The sequence below is a fragment of the Delphinapterus leucas genome, chromosome 1, assembly GCF_059928025.1.
Source record: "Delphinapterus leucas isolate spDelLeu-1000000601 "Yukka" chromosome 1, BTC_Dleu_Yukka2, whole genome shotgun sequence".
Taxonomy (NCBI): domain Eukaryota; kingdom Metazoa; phylum Chordata; class Mammalia; order Artiodactyla; family Monodontidae; genus Delphinapterus; species Delphinapterus leucas.
This window is the reverse complement of record NC_143129.1, coordinates 132580387-132606843: the sequence shown is the minus strand read 5'-3', so window position 1 is coordinate 132606843 and position 26457 is coordinate 132580387. Positions and strand designations below refer to the sequence as shown.

The following is a 26457-nucleotide window of genomic DNA, read 5'->3' as shown; positions in this document are numbered from 1 at the left end:
AGTGACAGAAAGGAGTGGAAAGAGAGAGTGAACCAAGTGTTGAAAGTTATCAAAGAGGAGGAAGGGTGGGAGCATCTGTGTAGGGCTTCCCATGGAGACATAGCAGGTGGTAACATATAAAGGCAAGAGTGTACCACTAAAAAATTGTTTAAGCAAATGGGTGTTTGTAAATCTGTTTGAGTTATTTGAAACTAGATTTTAGAGAAACGTATCACAGCCCAAAGAGTGGACGTGGAGTAACCAAGATGGCAAATGACTTATCTCTATCTTGTCCTGCTTGGAGCATGGTTTGGACCAAAATATTCTCATGGGTTCAATTTAGCCCACTACCTGAAATCTCTCAAGATATTCCTTTTTCATATTTACTTTGTGTTAAATTCTCCATTTTCACTGTTCTTAGAGATCTTTCTACTCCACTCCACTGCCTGCTAAAATCTCTGTGGAGGGATTTCTTTCCACTTGCAATTCAATTGCTCTTGTTTACGCCCTTGCACTTGCCTTGGCTTCAGAGACGGATGCTAACCTCAGAAGTAGCACATGGCTTGGCCCTGATTTATTTACCACATGTGCTATTTCACAGAATCCTAGAATCTTGGGATTTAGAGTTGAAAGAACCCTCGAGGTCAGTTAGGTCAGTTAAACTGATCTTCTGCTTAATTTAGGATGTCCTCTTTTTTCATATTGGTGATTCCCTCCTCTTTAACCTAATGGTTTTTTCCTTTACCTTGAAGGTACATTCATCTCAGGAGAACTGACTTCCATTTCTCAATATTCATATTTTTAATCATTTGTACCCATCTTTTTTTTGTCACTTGGACATATGGGCCTTTGACTTACCTTTTCTTGTCTACCCATAGTAGTTTTATCTGTCTTTTGTTAGATAACACTGAGGTTAGGACTTTAAGTGATTTTATGACAGTTGAATGTCAAAGATTGTCTCTAATATTAGCCCTTAAGTTGCTCTAAGCAGAAATGGTTTGACATTCCTGGTCATGAAATTTTACACTTGACACTCATACAGATTTGATTAATGATTTCTCTGCCATAGAGGCTTATGCTGCAAGTGGGCACCATTAAAATTTCAGCTTCACTTGCAATTTATCCTTTGAACAAAATATGACTCTAGAATTTAATTCTTAGCTCTGTAATAATCTGGTAGGTTGTAGAGGCAATGAGTGACAATGAGAGGCAATGAGTGACAATGAGAGGCAATGAGACAATGAGTGTTCCCTTTAAATTTCTTACCAATATGTAATTTACTGAAGACATTTAGCACCATGGAACACGTCCACTGGCTTTGACATTGAGCACACCCAAGTTTCCAAATCCTGATTTTGTAGTCAATGTCTGGATTATCTAGTTTGTGGAGTGTTCAGATCTTTGCTCAACACGGTGGACTGTAATGGACGAGCGGGGTCTTTGGAGACAGTGAGACCTGGGCTCGGCTCTTAGCTTTGCCATCACCAGCTCCACGCTTTTTGTAAATCACTTAGCATTTGTCAACCTCCTTGTCCTCAGCTGCAAAACAGGTATAATCACATGTACCCTCTGCCTTGTGTGAGGATTAAGTGAGATCATGCATATAAAGTGTCCAAAGATTACCTGGCGCATGGTAGGTGGTTAATAAATGTCAGGCCTCCTTTCCTTCTGTTGCCTGTGCTTTTTTCCTTTTATGCATCTGGACTAGCAGAAAAAAAGTTCTGAGCTTGACTCCTGGCTCCCTGTAATCCTGAACGATTGAGAGCACTTTCAGAATGTCTTCTGTACACATTTCTTACTTCTAATTCCTGGCTGCAAGGGTAAATACTACCACTGGTGGGAAGAGAAGGGGAAGAAAAGAAGTGAATGTTTAGAAATAAAAAAAGAGAGACAAAGGTGAGAGAGGCAGGAAGAGGAAGTGACAAAGGAAGAGAATAGAAAGGTGTACCTGATGGAGGATGAAAGTTTTATAGAGAAATCATAACCCTTCACAGAGCCAGGCAACCGCATGATGCAGAGCAAAGAGCACAGGCTACGTGATAAAACAGAGCTGTGTTCAAAGCCTGGCTTCTCCGATGATTAGTTCTGGAACCTTGATCAAGTTCCTTAACTTCTCAGTACTTCAGTTCTCAAAGGAAGAAAACACAGCAGCAAAATTTACTGAGTACTTACCATGTGTCAGCACTCTTCCGTTCATTTACATTCTCACAACAGCCCCATCTGATGTGTAGAATTAATGTCCTCATTTGACAGATGAGGAACCTGGCTTGAGGACATGGTAAACATTTGTTCAAGATCACAGAGCTGGGATTTGCCCATAGACAGTCTGGCTCTGGAGCTCACACTTTAACCACTGCACTGAACCTAGTGCATCACGGGGCTGAGGAGGACGGGAGATGTAATTGAATGGGCCCACAAAGGGCCTGCCCATAGTATGTGCTGGGACATGTGCTCCCTCCCTGTCCTTCTTTCTCTTCTCCCCTCTCTGGCTGTTTGTCTTCGGCTCTCCAGATGGGACTTAGTTTCTGGAAATTTCCATCTGGTTAAATGGAACTTGCTGCTCCAAAAGGAACCCCAAGATAGCCTCACCCTAATATACTCTGAATGTCACTGTTACACAAGTAAGGTTGGTGCAGTTGAAGCCTGTTTTCAGGGATTGCTTCTGCTGATTCCACCCCGGCTGTAAATCAAAACAGATCTGACAGTGGGAGAAATAAAACTACTTGACCCATTCATACACACACACACACACACACACACACACACACACACACACACACACACTCTTAGACACAGGAGTTGATTATTCAGTTTCTTTTCAAGTATGTTCTATTGACTTTCTCAAATTAAATTAGGTAATATTTGACCATCGTCTTATGGATTGGTGATTATTTCTTCTATGAGTTCAGCCTGTGTTTCAGCATCAAGTAGATAATATTGCCTGTTTTTTTCATTTGCTTATTCATCATTTAACAAGAGTAACTGGGAGTCTGTTACATTCTAAGCATTGTGCTAGGTATGAGGAGTATTAAGATGAATGAGATAGGCCTCCTTACTAATAGATTATTGTCTAGTGATCATAAAACCAAATAATTATACTCCAGCATAAGTTCAGGAACGGAGATGAACTCAAAGTTCATCTTTTGTATTTTTACAGGATCAAAAAAATGTTTCCCTTATGATTTATGTTTATTTTTCTATTGAGAATTCTTTCTGCATTCCAATAAAAAAGAATTAACCAGACGTACTTTCTTTGAGTTGTTTTACTAATACACGTTTTAAGAGTAAGTTAAGAATCTAATTTCCTCGTCATTTTTAAAAATTTGTCTTCAAGGTAACCTTGTTTTTTCTGACTTCTGTAGTCAAAGATATATACATGTTCATTGTGTAACAGCAGAAAAAGGAAGATACTGGGACACAAAGAAAATTGAAATTATCCTATAATCCTACTCCCCCTGAATTATTTAATGAATAACCAATTGACTTCCAAAGTCTTCATATTGTATAGATATATATGTATATATGAAACTGTTTTTTTTCCCCTTCAAAACAGAGCCTACTGGAACATTAGATGTCTGGTACATGAGACAGCACATTGACTACAATAGACAACAGATTTCTCTTTTCTGGAAGGTAAGTTTGCAGTGTCCACTTAAAATTCAGGAGAATTATAGATTTGGGTTTTTTGTTTTGTTTTTATTGAGATATAATTGACATATGAAGAGAATTACATATTTGAATGATACGTTTCAAGGCCAGAAAAAGACCTTCTGTTTCCGTAGTGGCTTTGGTATGAGCCTTCAGAGTCTGTGTTGGAGCTCATTTTCTCAGCCAGATCCTCATGATGCTTGATTCTGTGTCATTTATTTTTCCCAAACAAGGGTGAGAACTCTGACTTCCTGACTCCACACAATCACATCTTTCCCTCACCCACTTCCAGTCGGATCAAGGCTCCCTCCCATCCCCGAACATGTCCACCCTTTGACCCCACTCAGTACACCTTCTCTTCTGGTTCATACAATATGCCCAACAGTGACCATGCAACCTCACTTATTCATTTGTGGGGAAATTAAAGCTGTGAATGTTTAAGAATATGGTTTCTTGCAAATCAAAACTACAATGAGGTATCACCTCACACCAGTCAGAATGGCCATCATCAAAAAATCTACAAACAATAAATGCTGGAGAGGGTGTGGAGAAAAGGGAACCCTCTTGCACTGTTGGTGGGAATGTAAATTGATACAGCCACTATGGAGAACAGTATGGCGGTTCCTTAAAAAACTAAAAATAGAACTACCATATGACCCAGCAATCCCACTACTGGGCATATACCCTGAGAAAACCATAATTCAAAGAGTCATGTACCAAAATGTTCATTGCAGCTCTATTTACAATAGCCAGGACACGGAAGCAACCTAAGTGTCCATCGACAGATGAATGGATAAAGAAGATGTGGCACATATATACAATGGAATATTACTCAGCCATAAAAAGAAACGAAACTGAGTTATTTGTAGTGAGGTGGATGGACCTAGAGTCTGTCATACAGAGTGAAGTAAGTCAGAAAGAGAAAAACAAATACCGTATGCTAACACATATATATGGAATCTAAAAAAAAGGTTCTGAAGAACCTAGGGGCAGGACAGGAATAAAGACACAGATGTAGAGAATGGACTTCAGGACACAAGGAGGGGGAAGGGTAAGCTGGGACAAAATGAGAGAATGGCATGGACATATATACACTACCAAATGTAAAATAGATAGCTAGTGGGAAGCAGCTGCATAGCACAGGGAGATCAGCTTGGTGCTTTGTGACCACCTAGAGGGGTGGGGTAGGGAGGGTGGGAGGGAGACGCAAGAGGGAGGAGATATGGGGATATATGTATATGTATAGCTGATTCACTTTGTTATGAAGCAGAAACTAACACACCATTGTAAAGCAATTATACTCCAATAACGATGTTAAAAAAAAAACCAAATGGAAAACAATATGTTTTCTATGGTCACTGAAAAGGGAAAGGATGGGAAAAAAGCTGCTCTACCTCAGGAATACTAATAATAGTAGAAAATAATAGGAATAGGAAAAGGAAGCAGCCTTTACGAATAGTAGTAAAACAGTAGTAAACTGAACAACCTTCCAGAAAACAATGAGGCCTAATGTTATTACAAAATGTAAAAGTTTTACAGAGTACTGAAAGCTGGCATTATCATTTCACTTAATCCTTACAAAAACTCTAAGAGGTACATACTGGTATCCCCACTAACACATGAAAACACTGAGAGTCCAAGAAAGGAGGTTCTTCTCAAAGTCACCCACCTACTAAGTGCAGAGCTGGGACTGAAACCCATCCAGAGTTCTTTCTGCTACAGCGTGACTCATCTTTGTCCAAAAAAATACTATTTGAATTGAGCTACTGATTGGCATGTTCATAAGAAGAGGTTTTATTTCCCAAAACTTACATCCCTTTTACGACAGTTCTTCTAGTTAAGGGCAAATAAACAGTTCTGGAATTATGAAGCTGATGAGCATGAAACCAGAAGTCAGACTAATAAAGTCCTCTGGTGGGGTTAGCTTGATAGATTTTGATAATTGCAATCTTCTTCGGTTTTAAGAAATGAGCTCTTGCTCCCTCTTTCCCTTTCTCTCTCTCACACACACACACGAAATGTCTGGCATAAGAGGAGTCTACTATAAATAGCTTGGTGAGTCATAATCAAGTTCTTCCCTTCGAAACTAAAACTGCAGCTTAAAATTTGTCTTAAAATAAAGCATTGTTAATAGCAAGATTATTCCTAAAGCAAGGCATTTAGAGCAGCCATGATTTGTAAATAGTATAGAAGAACCCAGCTCAATTCCTGGCTATTGGTTTTCGTTTTCAGAAGTAAGCGACTGGTTAAAACGAATATTCTTCCTCCCATAAAGATCCCTTCTCCCAAAATGTGCTTTACAGTTATCTGAAAAGATACTCTGTTCTGGTCCCATTTCACTCCTCTCTGCTCTAGGGTATCTCTCAGTAGAATGAGGGTAATGAGCCTGGTACCTGCAGAGCTGACAAGGCCGTTGTAGGGCCCAGTCAATGAGAAGACACAAACGCAGAAAAATCACGGGGGCCACCAAGGAAAAATTAAATGATACTGCATCATGATTTTTATCCTAACAGGGTAAGCAACGTGCCTGGTGCTATATCTGTGTATACTGTCACAGAGAGAATTTAGAACAGGCACGAGCAGGGTACCCTGAAACCAACGTCAGAGCAAAGTCAAAATAACTATTTGTTAGCCAACAGGTAATGCTTAGCAAGCTTGCGTATGCAAACTCCTCTCTGCTACTCATCTTGATCCTGTCGCTGTTCCTCACGAAGCTTAGATTCTAAAATGAAGCCTTGAAATTCAAAGAGGCTTTAAAGCACTTCTAGTCCACGCTTTCTCTCATAAACATTGCTCCCAGCCCAGCCAGGACAGACAGATATCTGGGACCTTCTGGGACAGGGAGAATCGCTTTGGAGGAAGCCCATGTCTCGATGGCATCTCTTATTGAGAAGTTAGAAAATCTTTCCTTTTGTGGAGCCAGAATTGTGGGCCCAAGAAGGATGCTTTGGACTGGAATCGATTTGAATAAGAAACCAAAAATGTAAATACTAGAAGCTTCTATAACCTTGTGCCAGATGGTAGTCATGACAGGGCACCTTCAAAACCTTCAGTGATTGTCCAGCCTGAGAAAGGAAAGTTGGACCCAGTCTTCAGTTTTATAGGGTCATTACAGGATTTAGTCCTTCTCTGTCGAATCCTGGGCTTCTTCGATTGCCTCTCCACGCACCTGGGAGGGCAATTAAACCCCGGCTGGAGTTGCTGAGATGAGCAGTCCTGCTCTGGACCCCAGAACCACGAATCCCAGACCTCTAGAGCCAAAGAGCATCTAAGCAGCATGCAGTTCTAACACTCGTTTTACAAACACGGAAACTGAGGTCTAGGGAGGGGAAGTGATTTCCCATGAGAGGATTCCATGATGTGGTGCTTGTGCTGGAAGCCTTTCCTGGGCGGAAATACTGCCCTCTGGAACCACCCCTCTCCCACTCATCCGCCTGGGGATTCCTCTTGCCCCCCTTAGGCAGGCTTGGGAGTCTCACGCACAGGGCTGTGCTGTGACACAAGGAACTCATCTAAACCTCAGGCTAGAAAGAAACACTGTAGCCGGATCAAGTGCTTTGTGGTGGGGCCTCAGTCAGACCACACTGGGGAAAGGAAGCAAAGACGTGTGTGGTGGCTGATTTTTCTTTTTTCACTTTGATCAATACTGGGAAACCAGATAAGGGGGACACCCCGCCACTGCAAAGGGGAATTTGGGGCTTTGGCACCAGAGGAAGCCCCAAGTAAAACCCCATCAGCCTGTGAACACAGAGACAACGCGTCTCCCTCGCAGATTGGGAGAAGTGAGATGACCTTCTGCTTCTGTGGGATGTTTACACTAGGGGAGAGCAGGTGGTGCTGAATGGGTACAGCCCCGGTGTGTGTGGAGGGAGGCGAGGATGTGTGAATGTGCGTGTCTGGAGTGGCGTGTGTGCGTGTGTGTTGTCTATGTGAGTGAGTGCACGTGTGTGAATGCGTGGGAGTTTTGTATGCGTGGGAGGGATGTGAGTGTGTGGGTGTATATATGTGAGTACGTGTGTGAGTGTGCGGGCATGTATGTTATGCATGTATGTGTCTTAGTATAATAAAATACCACAGACTAGGGGCTTATGAATAACAGAGATCAATTTCTCACAGTTCTGGAGGCTGGAAGTCTGAGATCCAGCTGCCAGCATGGTTGGGTGAGGGCCCTCTTCTGTGTCGCAGACTTCTGTTGTATCCTCACGTGGTGGAAGGGGCTAGACGGCATTCTGGGGTCTCTTAGAGAGTGCTAATCCCACCCATGGGGGCTCCACCCTCAGGGCCTAATCAACTTGCAGAGGCCCCACCTCCTGACACCATCACATTAGGTGTTAAATTCCAACATGTGAATCACCCTCCTCAGTGAGTGTGGGATACATGTGGGTATAAGTGTGGGTGTATATGTGTGGGTGTTTGAGTGTGAATGTGTATGAATGTATCTATATGCATGTGTATTTATGAAGGTGGGTGTGTGAATATGTTGAGGGTAAAGGAGACCTTTGATGTTCTGGTTCCCACATAGTTACTCATTTTCCCACACCTTGGTTTCTCCAAAAAACTCCATTTCCTCAAAAATATCCTGTACTATTTTTTGCCATAGTTGCTTTTTAAAAATTTTTTATTTTTAAATTTTTGGCCACACCACGTAGCTTGCAGGATCTTAGTTCCCCAACCAGGGATCGAACCCATGCCCCTGGCAGTGCAAGGCAGAGTCGTAACCACTGGACCGCCAGGGAGGTCCCCATAGTTGCTTTTAAGAGAAAAAATACTTTCTATGTTGAAGCCAAAAAGTAGAACCTAATCTAGGAATCAAGCAAAAACACCTGGGTGTTGTTAAAACAGTAAATGTAATAACAGGTAGAAACTGTTGCTGTGTTACCAACAGCCTCAGTGTTGGGTTAGAGCCCTTTAAGGGGTAGGGGGAGGAGTGTCACCAATTCTTTCCCTCAGATTCCCTCTATCATCTCCTTCTGCACAAACTTTCATACTGTTTCCTTTGCTTTGACAAAGCATTTCAATCCATGATTCCAGCACACTTTTCCTTCAGTTAATACAGCTTCTATCCTTTAAGAAGAAAGTCACCTCGACTATATATGGGGATGATGTATGAAAAGATATGACGATGGGTTAAAGCCACATTAACCTTTCCAATATCCTCTGTAAATTTCTTCAGTGTCCTCTCACTGTCTCGATCATAGCAAGTCACAAACTTTCTGAAATGGTGGTTTGGGCCATGGGTCTGGAAGAGAAATACCTGTGTGCAGATGGAGCTGAATTCACTCCTTCATTCACTCACTCATTCATTTATTCATTCAAGCAAACACATACATGAAAACCCCTCTTTAGGCCTAGAGCCCTGCTGCATGTGGGGATATGGAAGTGAACAAGCCGGGTCCAGGCTCCATGCCCTTGAGCTCACAGTCCAGCAGGAGGACAGAAATAGCAAGGAGGTGGTGAGGGCCCTCAGGTTCAAGGAGGGGTTCAAGGTTCGGCTGGGGGTGATGATGGCCAGGCAGGGGAAGGAGTGAGGAGTCAGAGAGGACCTTTCAGAATGTAATGCTGCAGATTTCAGCATCGTCCATTCTCCATGCAGCTGACTAACTTTGTGAACCATAGAACAAAGTGGAGCTCAGGCAATGAGCGAGTCACTGCAGTTAAAAGATGGAGCATCAGAAGGACAAAGGGCATAGGAGAGTCTACACATCGAAAGATAGGCCTGACAGTCAGAATCCCACGTGAGTTTCTGCTTTTTAGTTTCTTAATTGGTTGGAAGGATTTCGAGGTGTGGGTAAAGTGAGTCCACAGTCGAGTTGCTGAGGGTTAAATAGGGTGAAGTTTTTGTTTGTTAGCTTGTTCTTTTAAACAATTTTAAGGATAAAATCTTTTAGAATAGTTTAAATCTTTAGAAAATATCACGTATAAACTTCCCCTTAAATTGTTAGTATTGATTCTGTCCAGGTGTTATTAAAGTTTTCTGACCCTAAAAAAAAAGAGAAGTTAATACTGGAGCTCCCCAGAAGAACAAGTTAGTCAGGACAAGGGTGGGAGAACATTTGACAGGAGAACCCCTGGGGACACGACGTCGGCTTGAAGGATCACATTAGTGAAGTGCTATCCCATAGAAATATAAAGCAGGCCACGGATGCAAGCCACATGCATAATTTAAAACTTTCTTGTAGGGCTTCCCTGGTGGCGCAGTGGTTGGGAGTCCGCCTGCCGATGCGGGGAACGCGGGTTCGTGCCCCGGTTCCTGGAAGACCCCACGTGCTGCGGAGCGGCTGGGCCCGTGAGCCATGGCCGCTGAGCCTGTGCTCTGCAACGGGAGGGGCCACAGCGGCGAGAGGCCCGCGTACAGCAAAAAAAAAACTTTCTTGTAGCCACATTTTAGAAAGTAAAAAGAAACGGGGACAATTTTAATAATACATTTTACTTACAGATATATTTGGAATGTTATCATTTCAACATGTAATTGATTTAAAAAATATGTATGAGCTATTTTACATTCTTTTTTTCCTACTATGTCTTTGACAACTGGTGTGTCTACTAAGTGCCAGTATGGCACAGTGGCCAGGGGCTCACCCTCCAGATAGCAGCCGGTCTCAGGTCAGGAGAGCCCCGTTTTGAAGGCTGCAGAGCTCCTTCCTGTAGTGGGCAACAACCAGTCTCCTGAGCCTTAACAAGCAAGATAGAAGAGGGATAGGGAATCTTTTGGTTCCAAAGGTGGGGAAAAAACTGGGTGTTTTATATTCACTTGTTCAATGAAGTAATTCATTTGGATAAACAGCTACCCTCGAACCATAGAAGTCAAGAAGAAAGAGAAAAGAGCCAGCCCCATACACCAGTTTACAGCACAGCCTCAGACTGTTGAGACCAGAAGCGGCTTATTCAGTACATTCACTTGGTCTCTTTCTCCCTGTCTTTGTCTTTGGTGAAAGAAGAATATTCCAACCTGTATCACATTGCACTGAAGGGATGAATTCTTTGGCCTCCTCATATGAAAGGGATTCAGTAAAAGTAGAAAGTATTATTTGTAACCTGGTTTATATTGATGGAGGACAAAGGTCTATTGTAAATCCCCAGGGAAGATTGGCTGCCAGGAGCCTGAGGCCCTTATATAATTATAGGAGGTATCCAACCTCAGAATCAATGTTTAAATACAAAAGCAGCAGATGGGAAGATTAGTTTTGCTGCAGTATTCAACTCTCTCTCCTTCCCTTTCCCAACCCTGTCTCATCACAGGCTGGCACAGCATTTCTGGAGATATTTTCAGACAGAACAGGTTGCTTTCCCTTGCTTACTAGTCACACATACTGTACCAGATGCAATGCAGGGAATTTGGGTTGGATAGCAGAATGTGGTCAGTGACAAAGATAAGAGTAAGTAGCAGAGAATTAACAGAAGATAGAAAACAGAGATGGAAGGGGAGTTAAAGCTTTGCTCTTAAAAAGTTTCCATTATTTTGCTGTTTTCTAGCTGTAAAACAAGATAGACATCGTTATGCCCGGGTAACGACCAGGAGGTATGACTATCAATTAAATCAGTTCAGAGTAGCAGGACACCTGGGGGATGCCTACTACGTGCCAGCATGCCAGCAGTTAAGACTTTATTCTCCAGATAGAGCAGCTGTGCTAGCTGGGTTCAAGCTCCAGCTTTACCACTTACTTTGTGTTCTTGAGCAAGGCGCTTAAATTCTCTGTGCCTTACTTGCCTCATGAGTACCATGCAGATAATAAAAGTATATATAACATGAGGTTGGTATGAAAATAAGAATTGTGAAAAGTGTTTGCCAGGTCATTCTTAGGAGGCGGACACTGGTCATGACACTGAGGATGCAAAGACGAACTGACAGGCTAGTGGGGAGATAGATCCACAGATGGAAATTTCCAGTACAGTGATTTTTAAAACTTCCAGGTGAGGATTGTCTTCACTTTGGACTGGGGTTGCTGAAGGCAGTCATAAGTTCTGAAGTCAAGGTACCCAGACTTAAACCCACAAATTGCATATACTTTGTAATCAACTGTATGACACTGGTGAAACTTCCATAGAGAGCTGTGGTATAAGCCAGGTCAAGATTAATAGAAGAGCCATATAAGTATGATGGGAAAAGTGCCAATTATGATGATTTTTATATTAGAGCTAAGTGAGAGAAGAGTACCCACCAAGTGTCTTCATATCTCTCATGCACCAAACACTCTTTTGAAACAGTTTACTTCCCTTAGCTCATTGAATCCTCCAATAAGCCTATGCTGCATATAGAATTATCCTCATTTTACAGATGAGGAAATTGAGGCTCAGAGAGGTGAAATAACTTGCCTAGGGTCATGTGGCTGCTAGGTGGTGGAGCAGAAAAGCAAAAGATCTTCCCGAATAACAAGAACCAAGTCAGCAGTGTTCCAAAACCAAAAAAAAAACAAAAAAATCTTCACAGATAAAGCTGTGACCAGTAGTGTTCAAACTGCCCAGCTTTCCAAGGGGTCTTGATTACAGACTCTCTTCTCTGATACAGGCTAAGCTCTAACAGTTTTTTAAAAGTTATTATTTGCATCAGGAAAAGTTCAGAAGTAAAATATTACTTTATTATAAGTACAGTAGTTTTTTTGAAGTCTTAAGAGGAAATGATTTATCAATTCACAGAAACACCTTTCCTATAATATACTTCAAAACACAAACGGGGCACGCATTCACAAATGCATCAGACTTTGTCCTTTCTTGGATTACATTCACCAAGTTATTTTTGATGCTGAAAGTCTTTTCAGGCAGCAGAATTCTTATAATGGTTTATGAGGGAGCTGTTCACTCTTCGCTTCTCAGACAAAGCGAAGTCAGAAAGGCTACGCTCACTAAGTTTAGATCATTTTCCACAGGGCAGAGCAGAAAGAAGACTGAAGGGAGAGAGGCAGTGGACAGCTTTTCCTTTTTAGTGTATTCTTACCAGTAGGAGAGGGTGACAACAACAGTAGGACCACTGGCTTGAAACCCACTCTCAGCACTGCCCAAGAAGGGACAAGAAGTACCCTGTCTTTGAGATGCTCCTAGGGACCCCAGACTCCGTCTGGATATCGCCCTCCTCTCTCATATCCACCAGGGGGCGCACTAAAATCTCGCATTACTTTTCTGTAGGGACTTTTTTTTTTTTTATTAATTTTTTTTTTCTTTTTTTTTGCGGTACGCGGGCCTCTCACTGCTGTGGCCTCTCCCGTTGCGGAGCACAGGCTCCGGACGCGCAGGCTCAGCGGCCATGGCTCACGGGCCCAGCTGCTCCGCGGCATGTGGGATCTTCCCAGATCGGGGCATGAACCTGTGTCCCCTGCATTGGCAGGCGGGCTCTCAACCACTGAGCCACCAGGGAAGACCTAATTAATTTTTTTTAACATCTTTATTGGAGTATAATTGCTTTACAATGGTGTGTTAGTTTCTGCTTTATAACAAAGTGAATCAGCTATACATATACATATGTTCCCATATCTCTTCCCTCTTGCATCTCCCACCCTCCCTATCCCACCCTTCTAGCTGGTCACAAAGCACCGAGCTGATCTCCCTGTGCTATGTGGCTGCTTCCCACTAGCTATCTATTTTACATTTGGTGGTGTATATATGTCCATGCCACTCTCTCACTTCATCCCAACTTACTGTTCCCCTCTCCGTGTCCTCAAGTCTGTGTCTTTATTCCTATCCTGCCCCTAGGTTCTTCAGAAGCTTTTTTTTTTTTTTTTAGATTTGTAGGGACTTCTTGAGTCAGTTTCTTAACCTCTCTAAGCTTTAGCACCCTCATCAGAATGAGGAGTTATAAGGAATAAATATGACAGGATGTAGAGCTTCTGACTCATGGTATGGCCCAATAAATGATAGATTCCCCCTTCTCACCCACCCAAATAAACAAACACTAGAGTAAAAATAAATTTATCTGAGAAGACCCAGCTGGCTCCTCAGGCCAAGGTTTTTCTTGATTCAGAGCTTCTCTCCTTCTGACTCAGGGCTCGTTGGCTCTGGAAAAAAAGAATTCTGGATCTCCACTCTCCCCAAATTGCTGACCTCTTGCCCACTGTTGATGTTCCAGTTTCTTTGCAACTCTGGGCCAGAAGGGTGAATGGGGATCCAAATATGCAACATGGCGCTCGTACTCACCAGTTCATTGTCTCACGCTTGCCGTTAGAGGGAGCAGTGAGTCAGAGTGCAGGGGTCATGAATCCAGAAGTCAGGAGCCCTGGATTCCACTCTCAGCCCCTCTATCTGTCCCTTGAGTGGCCTTAAGCAAGTCATCTCTTGTCCCCAGGGCTTAGTTTCCCCATTGATAAAATGAAACACTGAATTCATTGTTAATCTGTAGAACCCCTTCCTGTTCTGTTGTTCTGGGATGATAGTCCATTCCGTCAGGGCCAGGTGTCATCAAGGGGTAATGCATTATATACATGATTCGTAAACTTGATGTTACTGGGGTTTTTTTAACCAACCTAATCACACTCTTTTTAGTTGCTTCAGGAGACTGAGTGCCCCTCCAGCTAAATACCTGTTTTCCCACTGGCTCATTGAACTCATTGAATCTTTTATTCTATGGACCCTGCTGGACAAGTTAGACCCATTTTCCAGTTTGGTTAAGGAGACCAGTTATCTGAGAGATGTTTATCGCCAAACTGGAGCTTGACATTTTATACAAGCATAACTCAAGGGTTACCATATTTATTTGTCTAACTCCTTGGCCCCATCCTCACCTTCTCACTGATATTTACAACTCAAAACTAATGCAAAGTGGGTCCAAGCCCTTCCCTGCCCTCTGGGAACATTTACTCATCTTTCCAACCCACACCTCTGTTTACTCCATCACTGGGATCAGCTGGATTTCCACAGCGGTCTCTAGGTAGGTTCATTGTATCCAAGAGGACTTGACGTTTCCTCCCTTCTGTCAGCACTCTACCGCTGGATTGCATGAGATTGCTGAGGTGTCTGTGAACGATAATGAGCGCGTGGTAATGCAGGCTGTTTCCCTATTGCCCCTTGGGTTCCTGGCAAGAATGAGGAGCTTTGTGAGCCCAGTTAACTCTTGGGGAGTGCCTTTGGGTGGGGTGCCTGGGATAGGGGTGACAGTCCTCCCTCTGGAGCTGCACAAGGGACAGGGAGGGAAGAATGGAGTGAGAGAGAGCTGAGGGAATGGTCTTCCCTAGCCAGCTTTTGCTTTAATTTATCTTGTTTTTTCTCCTATGACAAAGGGCATGTTTATTAATAACAGTTCAGAACATCACAATGTCAAAAGCACTCACTTGTTTTAATCCACACCATGGGCCTATGAGATCAGCTGTGATGGACGTTTGCAGCGCTAACTTTCTTGGTTCTTGCCAGGACAACAGGATGTCTTCTAGGGAACGGCTGAACGTGCGCCCAAAAATGCCCCCAACAACATGGCATTCACCCAGTGTGTTGACCATGGTTTATGATCCAGTCTTGGGCCTTGTGGATCCAGAAGGGTACCTAGGGCATGATCTGCATGATTCAAGCTCCTAGAGCCTGAAATATAAAAAGCTGGATGTTCATGCATTAATTTATAGTGAGAATTGCAGCTGTTGGGCCAACCAGAAGGCTTGAGTCAGCAGATAGGAACATCCTCTCCCAGCGTGCTAATTATTTCAGAAGCCAAATTATAATCAGAAGGCCAGTTTTTTCACTTTAAGTGAAAAATACAAATTTTAAGTGAACCAGATGTTCACGTTAGCCCAGCCTCTCCTGACAGATAAATGACGATAAATGACATAGGAAACCAAATTATTAAAAGATTGCTTAGGGAGCAGAGAACCAGAGAAAGGGGCATTTGCCAATCCTAAGGTGTGCCTTTCAGCGGCTTGAGGCCACCCCACACCCCATGGAAGGAAGAGCCTTGTCAAGAAAACTGTGATGCTTAAGTCTGGTGAGCAATGCCTTTCTCTCCCTGCACTAGGCATGGACAGGCACTGCCAACACAGGCCTTGGCAACTCCCCATTTCCAATGCTTCTGTTTCCCATGGTCCTTGTCCAAACAGGGTTACAGTACAAATAATTAGTTTTCTGCTTACTTTCTGGGATTGTTCCCAAGCCATCTCAATTGGAATTCTTGCAGTTCCAAAACTTGTTAGTCACACATTTATAAACAGTGTCTTAGTTTCCTAGCACAGATGGCTAATCCAATTCACTAAGTATGGATTTTACTAGTTTAGCTCTTAAGAAGCTTGTTTTTGATTTCAGGAGCAGCATTGCACTTTCTATGTAAAAATATATACGTGTGTGTGTTTCACAAATTTGGAAATGGAGACTCAGAGGGTCTGAATGCCTTGCCCAGGGTCACACAGCTGGTGATTGGTAGAGCTGGAACTCAAACCCAGATCTTCTGAGTCCAGATCCCTCACTTGTTCCATTGAATGTAATTGAGTTTTCTCCTATTAGGAAGTGTCACTTTGAAGCAAGAAAGGAAAATCAATATGTTTTTAAGAATTAGCTTTAAAAAATGTTAACTGATTTTTTTTTCTAAGTGGCGGGGCTGGATGGAGACATGAAAGTGTGCAATGGAGGAGATGAGATGTAAATAAAAAGGTCACTCCAGTGTAGCCACCTGCTGCTGGCAGTCATGAGGTCCTAGCATAGAGCATCCAGCGACCTTGTCTGAGAGTACATAGTAAGGAGATGTGTTTTGTTGCAGAATCTGAGCCTATCAGAGGCAAAAGGAAAAATCCTCCACTATCAAGTGACCTTGCAGGAGGTAGCAGGGGGAAAAGCCACACTACAGAACATCACAGAACACACCTCCTGGACCTGGGTCATTCCCAGAACTGGGAACTGGGCTGTGTCCGTGTCTGCAGCTAACTCGAAAGGCAGTTCCTTGCCCACTCATGTTAACATAACAGACCTGTGTGGGGCAGGTAAGTACCAAATTTTCTTTAATATTACTTGAAGGAGATTGTTTTACTAAACTCTTATCTCCCTCAGGTCCAGCTCAGGGCCTGGTATGAGTAACACAGGAGTTTAGAATTTGGAGTCAACAGCCTTCAGAGGCCATCTGAAATTTCCATTTAGCCAGTGAGTGTCCTTGGACAAGTGAATTAACACCTCTGAGCTTCAATTTCCCCCTCTCTAAACTAGGGATTTTATTACCTGAATTACAGGTCATTGTGAGATTAAATACAGAGACTAATACATAGCAGGTACCTAATAAATACTAGTTAAGGAAATATTCATTACATTAAATTGAACACTATTATCTGGCTCATTTTTCCAGAAGCAAGAATAATATGTGTTGTCAAGTTCTAGAAAAACCATACCTATAGTCAAAATATGTTTTAAAACCAATAGTATTAAAATGAAATTCTGGCTGTTATGGAACTATAGTACAATTTTGCTATAATACAGCTCTTTATTGCACAAATTTAGATATGTATCCAGTTATCTACACTGAAAACCTCCCAACTAGCTATACACATTTTATAGTTGCATCCCCTGAAAACTAACTTAGGATGTAAGCCCGTAATTCATCAAAAAAAATAGATATTAAAGCTATTTCTCAAGATCTGTATAATAAAAGTATTTCAAGTCAAGATCATTGGCCTAACTTTTTCAAAAAATGCCTGATAGAATAAAACTCTATAATTAGATCCTTCCTTAAAATTCAGTGTAACAGTTTATCCACATGGGGGTCTAGCAATTATCATTTTGAAGAAGCTTCTACCAAAAATGATTATCTTATAGACACTGTCAAACCTTGGTTATATGTCATTTCAGTCGTACATCTGTAAATGTAGAGGTAATATAGTAGATAAAAATACAAATAAATATTGATATAACCTTGGGTTGGCATATGAGTTAGGAATCGCTCTTAGGAGTAAGAGTTGCTCTTACCAAAGGCCTGACTACAGTGACTTATTTATTCTCTTGTATAAAAGAAATTTGGAGTTGGACAGCCCAGGGTTAGTGTGACAGCTTCATTACATTGTGAGGACTCCAGGCTCCTTTCTTCCATACCCACTGCCAAGTTGACTTCCATCCACAAGATGGAAGTGGCCCAGGATGGCTGCTGGAGCTCTAGCTGTTTCCTTCTAGGCAACAGAAAAGAAGAAGGGAGAAGCCTCAACTCTCACTCTTCAGGAGTTTTGCCCCAGGTCACACAACAACCCTTGCAGTCATTGACCCTAACTGGTCACCTGATCACACCCAACTGCAAAGGAGGCTCAGAAATACATTGTTCCCTTGCTAAAGAAGCTGAGGAGGGAGTATTTGGTAGGTAACTGGTAATCTCTGCCTCATGTGGGGAAGGCATGAAACCTGAAGGAAAAGATGGATTAACTATAGGGAAAAAAATCTCAAACTTTATGCATAGTAAAGTAAAAAATTTTAAAACACCATAAATAAGGCTTTAAAATGCAAAGAGCAATTTAAGAAAAGTGTATGCTACATTCTTGGTAAAAAGAGGATTGATTATCTATATATATAAGTTTTCAAATAATAAGAGATCATGGGATATGAACAGGCTACTCAAAACATAAATATAAAATAAAAGTAATAATAAAGATATGAAATTTTTAGCCTAGTTAGCAATCAGTGAGATGCAAATTTTGAAAAAACATGAGAAATCAAACCAGACCGAGAAAGAGTAAGTAAAATTAGCATAACCTATATTGGTGAGAGTGTGGGGAAAATACACCCTTGTATACTGCTGGCAGGTGTGTAAATTGGTACAACTTTCTTAAGAGAAAGTTGGCAATTGGTAACACTAACAAACTTTAAATATGAACATATCTTTTGATCAAGAAATTTTGCCATTAGAAATGTGTCCTCGGGACTTCCCTGGTGGCGCAGTGGTTAAGAATCCACCCGCCAATGCAGGGGACACAGGTTCAAGCCCTGGTCCAGCAAGATCCCACATGCTGCGGAGCAACTAAGCCTGTGCACCACAACTACCAAGCCTGCATTCTTGAGCCCTCGAGCCACAACTACTGAGCCTGCGTGCCACAACTACTGAAGCCCACGTGCCTAGAGCCTGTGCTCTGCAACAAGAGAAGCCACCCCAATGAGAAGACAATGCACCTCAGTGAAGAGTAGCCCCCACTCAATGCACCTAGAGAAAGCCCGTGCACAGCAATAAAAACCCAATGCAACAACAACAACAACAACAAAAGAAATGTATCCTAGCAAATAATAAGGCATGAGCTTAAAAAAATGTAAGCACAAAAATGTTTGTTGAAATGTTTTCGAAATAATGAAACACCTCAATAATGAAACACCTCAAAGCCTAAATATTTAATAATAGAGGATGGATTGGTTAAATATATCATGACCCTCACCCACCTTAATCCCACTCCAGCATTAAAGTGATATTGTAGCTATGTTTTTATTAGCATGGAAATATGTACATAATAAGTGAAAAAGTAGGCTTTCAAAAGTATACATGGTATGATGTCATTTAAAAAATATATTTACACAAATACACATTTTAACATAGTAAAAAAAATCTAGGAGAATGTACATGGAAATATTAACAGAAACCATATCTACAATATGGTATTACAGGTGATTTTTATATTTAAATGTTTTTTCTTCAATGAATAAGTACTATGTATATAAGTTTTAAAGGGAATTCTGTTGGGGAGAAATTGAGATCTTACCACTGTTTAGTATCCTGCTCTTGTTAAGATGTAGTATGTCAAAATACGTTACTTCTTTAAACCTCACTGCAGATGGGTCTTGAGGATATAAGCTTCTTGAAGTTTCTGGGCCCATTCCAGCTTCTTTATTTAGATTTGGAAACAGCTTCTCAAAATGACACATTCATTATTTTAGAGTTGGCCTCTACATTATTGATTCAACAAAAATTTATTGAGATTACTATATAAGGTAACTGGAATTCACAAGAGGTAAAAAATACAATCAAGGTCCTACAGTTATATTTTGATATTTTGTCCAGTGGGAGGGATAGACATATAAACAAGTAAACTGCAGTACAGGATAAGTGTAATATTAGAGGTGTGCACAGGGCACTCTAGGAACAGAGAAAAGCTGAAGCATGGGCTTAGAGAGGAGGCTACATGTGAACAGAAATGGAGAGACAAGATGGTGTTAGCCAGGCAAAGTAGTGCAGGTGTGCGAGTGTGAGGGTTTGCTTTAAAGTGAGATCTGAGCAGGCATGTAAGTTGAAAAGGAGAAATGGGGTGGGAAAGAGTTGAAGGGAAAGGGGAAAGGGGATCATTAATGGAATGAAGTTCCTGGGGAGCTAAAAGATGATGGGATCCAATAGCAAAAAAGATGTAAGAGACACACTTCTTCCTCTCATAATGGAAGGTGTTAAATAAGGGTGAGGCTCAATAAGGAGGAACGTGGAGGGGTGGTAAAGTAGGATATTGAAACAGTTCTCTAGAACCGAGCTGTGGCTAAGAGGGTCCTACTCCCAGAAATCTCAAGAGCCTATTGTCTCTCCTAATGCCACATCTAAACCATCCATTTAGAGTAGTTGTGCACCCCAGCGAGACCTGGAGGACAGATTTGCAAACCACATGGTCCCATCCTGGAGCCCTCTTGTCTTGTGCAAATTCTGCATGATCTGTAGGAATAGCGTACCATGATTTTTGTCTCCCTCTCTTTCAATATATGTTCACACTACTCACATAAATAACTTTCCTTCTAGGAAGAGAAAAATGATGCCCCAAGAGGCAGAATTATGTTGATTTTGAGAAAGTAGGGACAACTTTGTTGTAAAAGGTATATGCCACAGCATTGCATATCAAGAAGCACTAGAATGATTTTGTTGGTTTATGATGAAAATTGAATGTGTGCTAAACCCACCAGTCAACAAGTAAAACATATTTAATATTTCAGACCAGTCCCTGTGCTCAAGAATTCTTGAAACTATGGCAAGAAACAGAAAGCAGTACAGCCATAAATAGAGGCCCACACAGATGTCAGAGACTGAGGCCCCAGGAGGTGATGTAACTTGGCCAAGATCATATACACAATTAGTGGCAGAGCTGGACTGGAAAACCAAGCCACCTGTCTCTTAGGTGGGCACTTTTTCCAAATATAACCTTATGACTCCATAACTCTATTTAGAAGTTCTCAGTGAAAATGGAGGTGGGAAGTCGAATGATAGAGGCTAAAGGAATAATTTGAAAGGTGTCAGAGAGGTGAGTTGTGAGCAGAGCTCTAAAGGAGAGAGCATGCCCTGGCAAACATGATGGAGAGGAAATTCAGGCTGGCTCCTGCCAAGTGTGGTGACTCAGAGGCTAGGCAATGCCAGGTTGATTTACTTAGCTAACTGCAAAGAGAGCAGTGGTTAGAAAGGCTCTTTGGCTATTTTAGCCCATCATCTGGCAAAGGGTCTTGCAAACCCTAGGTGCTCAATACATATTACTGAATGAATACATTTTATTCTCTAAAACAAAACAAAACAAAAGCAAACTTGTGACATAACCAGAAAATAAGATACCAAGGCAAATGAAGATAAAGAACCAGGGCTGGGGAATTCGAGTTCCTGGCAAGGGAGCCAACACACAGGTTCCAGGCTCTCACCACCAAACCTTCCCTGAAGATAACCACAGGAGAGACAGAATAGAATGGCTGAGTGCCTGTGGATGGGTAATAGTGATAAAGGGGGAGGGCTGAGGTAGCACTTGCTGGTTGCACTCCTTTTTCTTCCCCTTGTTGCCCTGAGATGTCCATCTCCTGGGCATTTTTACTATGGGCAGGAAAGTCTGGAGGGCAGGGCAGAGTAACTTCAAGGAAGCCCTGGAACCTGACAAAGAGTGCCTGAGATTTTCTTCTGCCACCCGTCCCATGGCCTGGCAATTATAAAAGAGAATAACAGCCCTACCCCCCATGAAGAGCAGTGCCATCCACAGAGACATGGGTAGGTTCTGGAGCTGCCAGGTACACCTACGGGGAACAGGAGACAGGCAGAGCTTAGGGTGAACCACTACAGGCTCCCTGGCTTTCCTCTCTGAAAAGCTCTTCCACCCCACCTAAACTTACCTGGAGGAGCGTGAGCTCTGGCTAAACTTTCACTCCTCCCCCAACAGAAAAATAAAGGCCAAGGCTGCTGATCAATCCAAGAAAATAAAACATGATCCCAAAGGAGGAAATTAGTAGAAATCTGAGGGTCACAAATTCTGAGAAAGAAAGGCAGCAAATGGGACTACCTGTATGGTAGGAAGTATAACCAGCACAACAGAAAGAGCAAGAGTTTAGAATAAGCATAATAAGTATCCTTAGAAAGATAAGAGAGGATGCTAGGAACATAAATCAGAAATAGGTGGTTGTGGAAAAGGCCCAAATAGAGATTCAGTATGGAAAGTTCAGTTGTTGAAATAATGAACTCACCCAATGGGTTGGATTGCAGAAAGGACTCATCTGAAGATTGAAAGAGTACATGGAAGATTGGATGAGAAACTCTTTGAAAAGTCATCAAAAGGGGAAAAGAATTTGAAAAATGAGAAGACTTAAAACACTGAAAGAATAAAAAGAAAAGTAATGACAACCACCTAAAAGGAGTCCCAATAAGAGAAAAAAAGTAAATGAAAGGAAAAAAGTATTCTAAAATATTTATCAAGAATCTTATAGAACGTACTACTCTGATGCAGGATGTCAATAGTGGGGGATGTGATGTGTGTATGGGGGCAGGGGTGTGTGGAAAATCTCTGTGCCTCCCACTCAATTTTGCCATGAACTTAAAACAGCTTTAAAAAATAAAGTCTATTAAAAAAGAAATAAGAGAAGAAAAGAATATGAGTGCAGAATGATCAAGCAGGTGTTGCTCCCAAAAATACAAAGATAGATCAGTATCAGAAAAATGCATCATTGTAATTCATTACTTTAATACTGAAAGAGAAAAAAAAGGATATGTTCTTAACAGATGTAGAAAAGTATTCAGTAAAACAAAGTTTTTAGTAAATAAATAGTTTTTTTTGTTGTTGGTGGTGGGTTTTTTTTGCGGTACGCGGGCCTCTCACTGCTGTGGCCTCTCCCGTTGTGGAGCACAGGCTCCGGACGTGCAGGCTCAGCAGCCATGGCTCACAGGCCTAGCCGTTCCGCGGCATGTGGGATCTTCCCGGACCGGGGCACAAACCCATGTCCCCTGCATCGGCAGGCAGACTCTCAACCACTTCGCCACCAGGGAAGCCCAAATAAATAGTATTTTATAAAAATCAAATCTATTTGAAAGCTATGAATAAAAGAAAACTTTTTAGCTTTGCTAAGACTTTCTACCAAAAACATGCAGCAAGCATCATCGTAATTAAGATATGTAGGAACATTCTCTGTAAAATTACAATATAAAAGCAAAAAAAAAAAGCATAAGATTTAATTCAAAGATTGAAGAGAGAAGATATTTTAAGTGTACAGCTAATAAGATTATTACATGGAAATTTTAACAAGGGCAATAGACAAATTATTAGAACTAATTAGAGAGTTTAGCAGGTCTGCCAGAATAAGAATAACATACACAAATTAATACTGGAAAAAGCAGTAGAAAATAAGATGCCATTTAAATTGCAAACTAATAGTATAAAGTGTCTAGTAATTAACCTAAAAAAGAATGCATTAAACTCTAAGGATGAATTTTTGAAATTCCATTAAAAGATATAAAAGGAGACCTAAATAATTTCAAATAGACAGCATATTTATAAATGGGACAATTTAATGTTGTCTAAATTGAGCTATAAATTTAATATAATTCCAATAAAAGTACCAGCTGAAATTTTTGAGGACTCTGATAAACTGATTCTAAAAGCTATATGGAAGAATAAAGTTTCTTGAATACCCAAGACCACTTTGAAAAAAGAAGAGCAAAATGAGGAGGGACTTCAACCACCAGAGAGTCAGGTGTCACAGAGCCTCGTAATGTAACCAGTGTGTTCTGGTGAAGAAGCTGACCTAGACACAAACCCATGAATGTGTGGAACTTGGTGTGGGACAGGGATGAAACCACATTTGGAAAAATGGACTCACTGTGTGGAAAAAATAATAAAGTTTATTCCCTTAAAAAAAAATACGCTTTACCTAGATTTGGATTAAAAACCTAAATGTGAAAGGTAAAACCAAAAGCCAATGGGTGGAAATGTAGTTTAGTATCTTTGTGACCCCAGAATGAAAGGATTTCATGAACAAGACTCAAAATACACAAACTGTGGATAAATTTACCCACATCAAAGTATGTTTGTGCAACAAACACATCATAAAGTTTTCAGAGATTGAAAGACTGGAGTGAGATATATTTGGTGTTGAAAACTAACAAGTGATTAATATCTAGAATATAAAAACTATTTCTGCAAGTCAGGAAGAAGACAGGAAACACAACAGAAAAAATGAGTGAAGTATGAGAAGGGGAAAGTCACACAGCTAGTAATATGGGAAGAGAAGCTCAGCCTCATAAGAAATCAGAAAATGAAAATAAAACCACAATTAAATACCACCTTACATGTACCAGATTGGCAAAATGAGAAAGTCGGAAAATACCAAGTGCTGGTGGGGAAATGAGAACTTCTTATGCTTTTCTTGTTGGAGTGTCAACTGACTATTTTAGAGATCACCCTGGCTGTATTTAGTGAAATAGGTGAATTTAGTCTATAATCAAGAAATTCTGTGCATTTAGAGAGAGAGAGAGAGAGTCACTTTTTTTTTTAATTGGAATATAAAATAAATGCAGAGGAAATAGGCAAACTACCTGAAAAAGAATTCAGAGTAATGATAGTAAAGGTGATCCAAAATCTTGGAAATAGAATAGAGAAAATACAAGAAACATTTAACAAGGACCTAGAAGAACTAAAGAGCAAACGAACAGTAATGAACAACACAATAACTGAAATTAAAAATACTCTAGAAGGAATCAATAGCAGAATAACTGAAGCAGAAGAACAAATAAGTGAGCTGGAAGATAGAATGGTGGAAATAACTGCCACAGAGCAGAATAAAGAAAAAAGAATGAAAAGAATTGAGGACAGTCTCAGAGACCTCTGGGACAATACTAGGCACAACAATATTCGAATTATAGGCATCCCAGAAGACAAAGAAAAAAAGAAAGGGTCTGAGAAAATATATGAAGAGATTATAGTTGAAAACTTCCCCAACATGGGAAAGGAAATAGTTCATCAAGTCCAGGAAGTGCAGAGAGTCCCATACAGGATAAACCCAGGGAGAAACATGCCGAGACACATAATCAAACTAACAAAAATTAAACACAAAGAAAAAATATTAACAGCAGCAAGGGAAAAGCAACAAATAACATAAAAGGGAATCCCCATAAGGTTAACAGCTGATCTTTCAACAGAAGTTCTACAGGCCAGAAGAGAGTGGCAAAATATGTTTAAAGTGATGAAAGGGAAAAACCTACAACCAAGATTACTCTACCCCACAAGGATGTCATTCAGATTCAACAGAGAAATCTCAAAAGCTTCACAGACAAGCAAAAGTTAAGAGAATTCAGCACCACCAAACCAACTTTACAACAAATGCTAAAGGAACTTCTCTAGGCAGGAAACACAAGAGAAGGAAAAGACTTGTAAAAACAAACCCAAAACAAGAAAATGGTAATAGTAACATACATATCAATAGTTACCTTAAGTGTAAATGGATTAAATGCCTCAAACAAAAGACACAGACTGGCTGAATGGATACAAAACCCATATATGTGCTGTCTACAAGAGACCCACTTCAGACCTAGGGACACATACAGACTGAAAGTGAGGGGATGGAAAAAGATATTCCATGCAAATGGAAATCAAAAGAAAGCTGGAGTAGCAATACTCATATCAGACAAAATAGACTTTAAAATAAAGACTATTACAAGAGACAAGGAAGGACAATATATAATGATCAACGGATCAATCCAAGACAAAGGTATAATAATTGTAAATATCTATGCATCCAACATAGGAGCACCTCAATATATAAGGCAAATGCTAACAGCCATAAAAGGGGAAATCAACAGTAACACAATCATAGTAGGGGACTTTAACACCCCACTTACACCAATGGACAGATCATCCAAACAGAAATAAATAAGGAAACACAAGCTTTAAATGACACATTATACCAGATGGACTTAGTTGATATTTACAGGACATTCCACCCAAAAACAACAGAATACACTTTCTTCTCAAGTGCACACAGAACATTCTCCAGGATAGGTCACATCATGTGTCACAAATCAAACCTTGGTAAATTTAAGAAAATTGAAATCGTATCAAGCATCGTTTCTGACCACAACGCTATGAGACTAGATATCAATTACAGGAATAAAAACTTTTAAAATGCACACATATGGAGGCTAAACAATACGCTACTAAACAGCCAAGAGATCACTGAAGAAATCAAAGAGGAAATCAAAAAATACTGAGAAACAAGTGACAATGAAAACACGACGACCCAAAACCTATGGAATGCAGCAAAAGCAGATCTACGAGGGAAGTTTATAGCAGTACAATCTTATCTCAAGAAACAAGAAAAATCTCAAATAAACAACCTAACCTTATACCTAAAGCAATTAGAGAAAGAAGAAGAAGAAAAACAACAAAAAAACCCCAAGTTAGTAGAAGGAAAGAAATCATAAAGATCAGATCAGAAACAAATGAAAAACAAATGAAGGAAACAGTAGCAAAGATCAAGAAAACTAAAAGCTGGTTCTTTGAGAAGATGAACAAAATTGATAAACCATTAGCCAGACTCATCAAGAGAAAAAGGGAGAAGACTCAAATCGACAGAATTAGAAATGAAAAAGGAGAAGTAACAACTGACACTGAAGAAGTACAAAGGATCATGAACGATTACTACAAACAAGTATATGCCAATAAAGTGGACAACCTGGAAGAAATGGACAAATTCTTAGAAAAGCAC

General features: G+C 40.8%; 1 protein-coding gene across 3 annotated transcripts in view; it reads left to right on the top strand.

Moving 5' to 3' along the window:
• IL12RB2 (interleukin 12 receptor subunit beta 2) overlaps positions 1–26457 on the top strand; it is a 93243-nt gene that overhangs the window by 29680 nt on the left and 37106 nt on the right. For all 3 annotated transcript variants that reach the window (XM_022581133.3, XM_022581134.3, XM_022581137.3), the window contains 2 exons: positions 3533–3612; positions 16289–16508. In XM_022581133.3, the coding sequence (XP_022436841.1) occupies positions 3533–3612; positions 16289–16508 (300 nt within the window). The remainder of the gene's footprint in view (positions 1–3532; positions 3613–16288; positions 16509–26457) is intronic.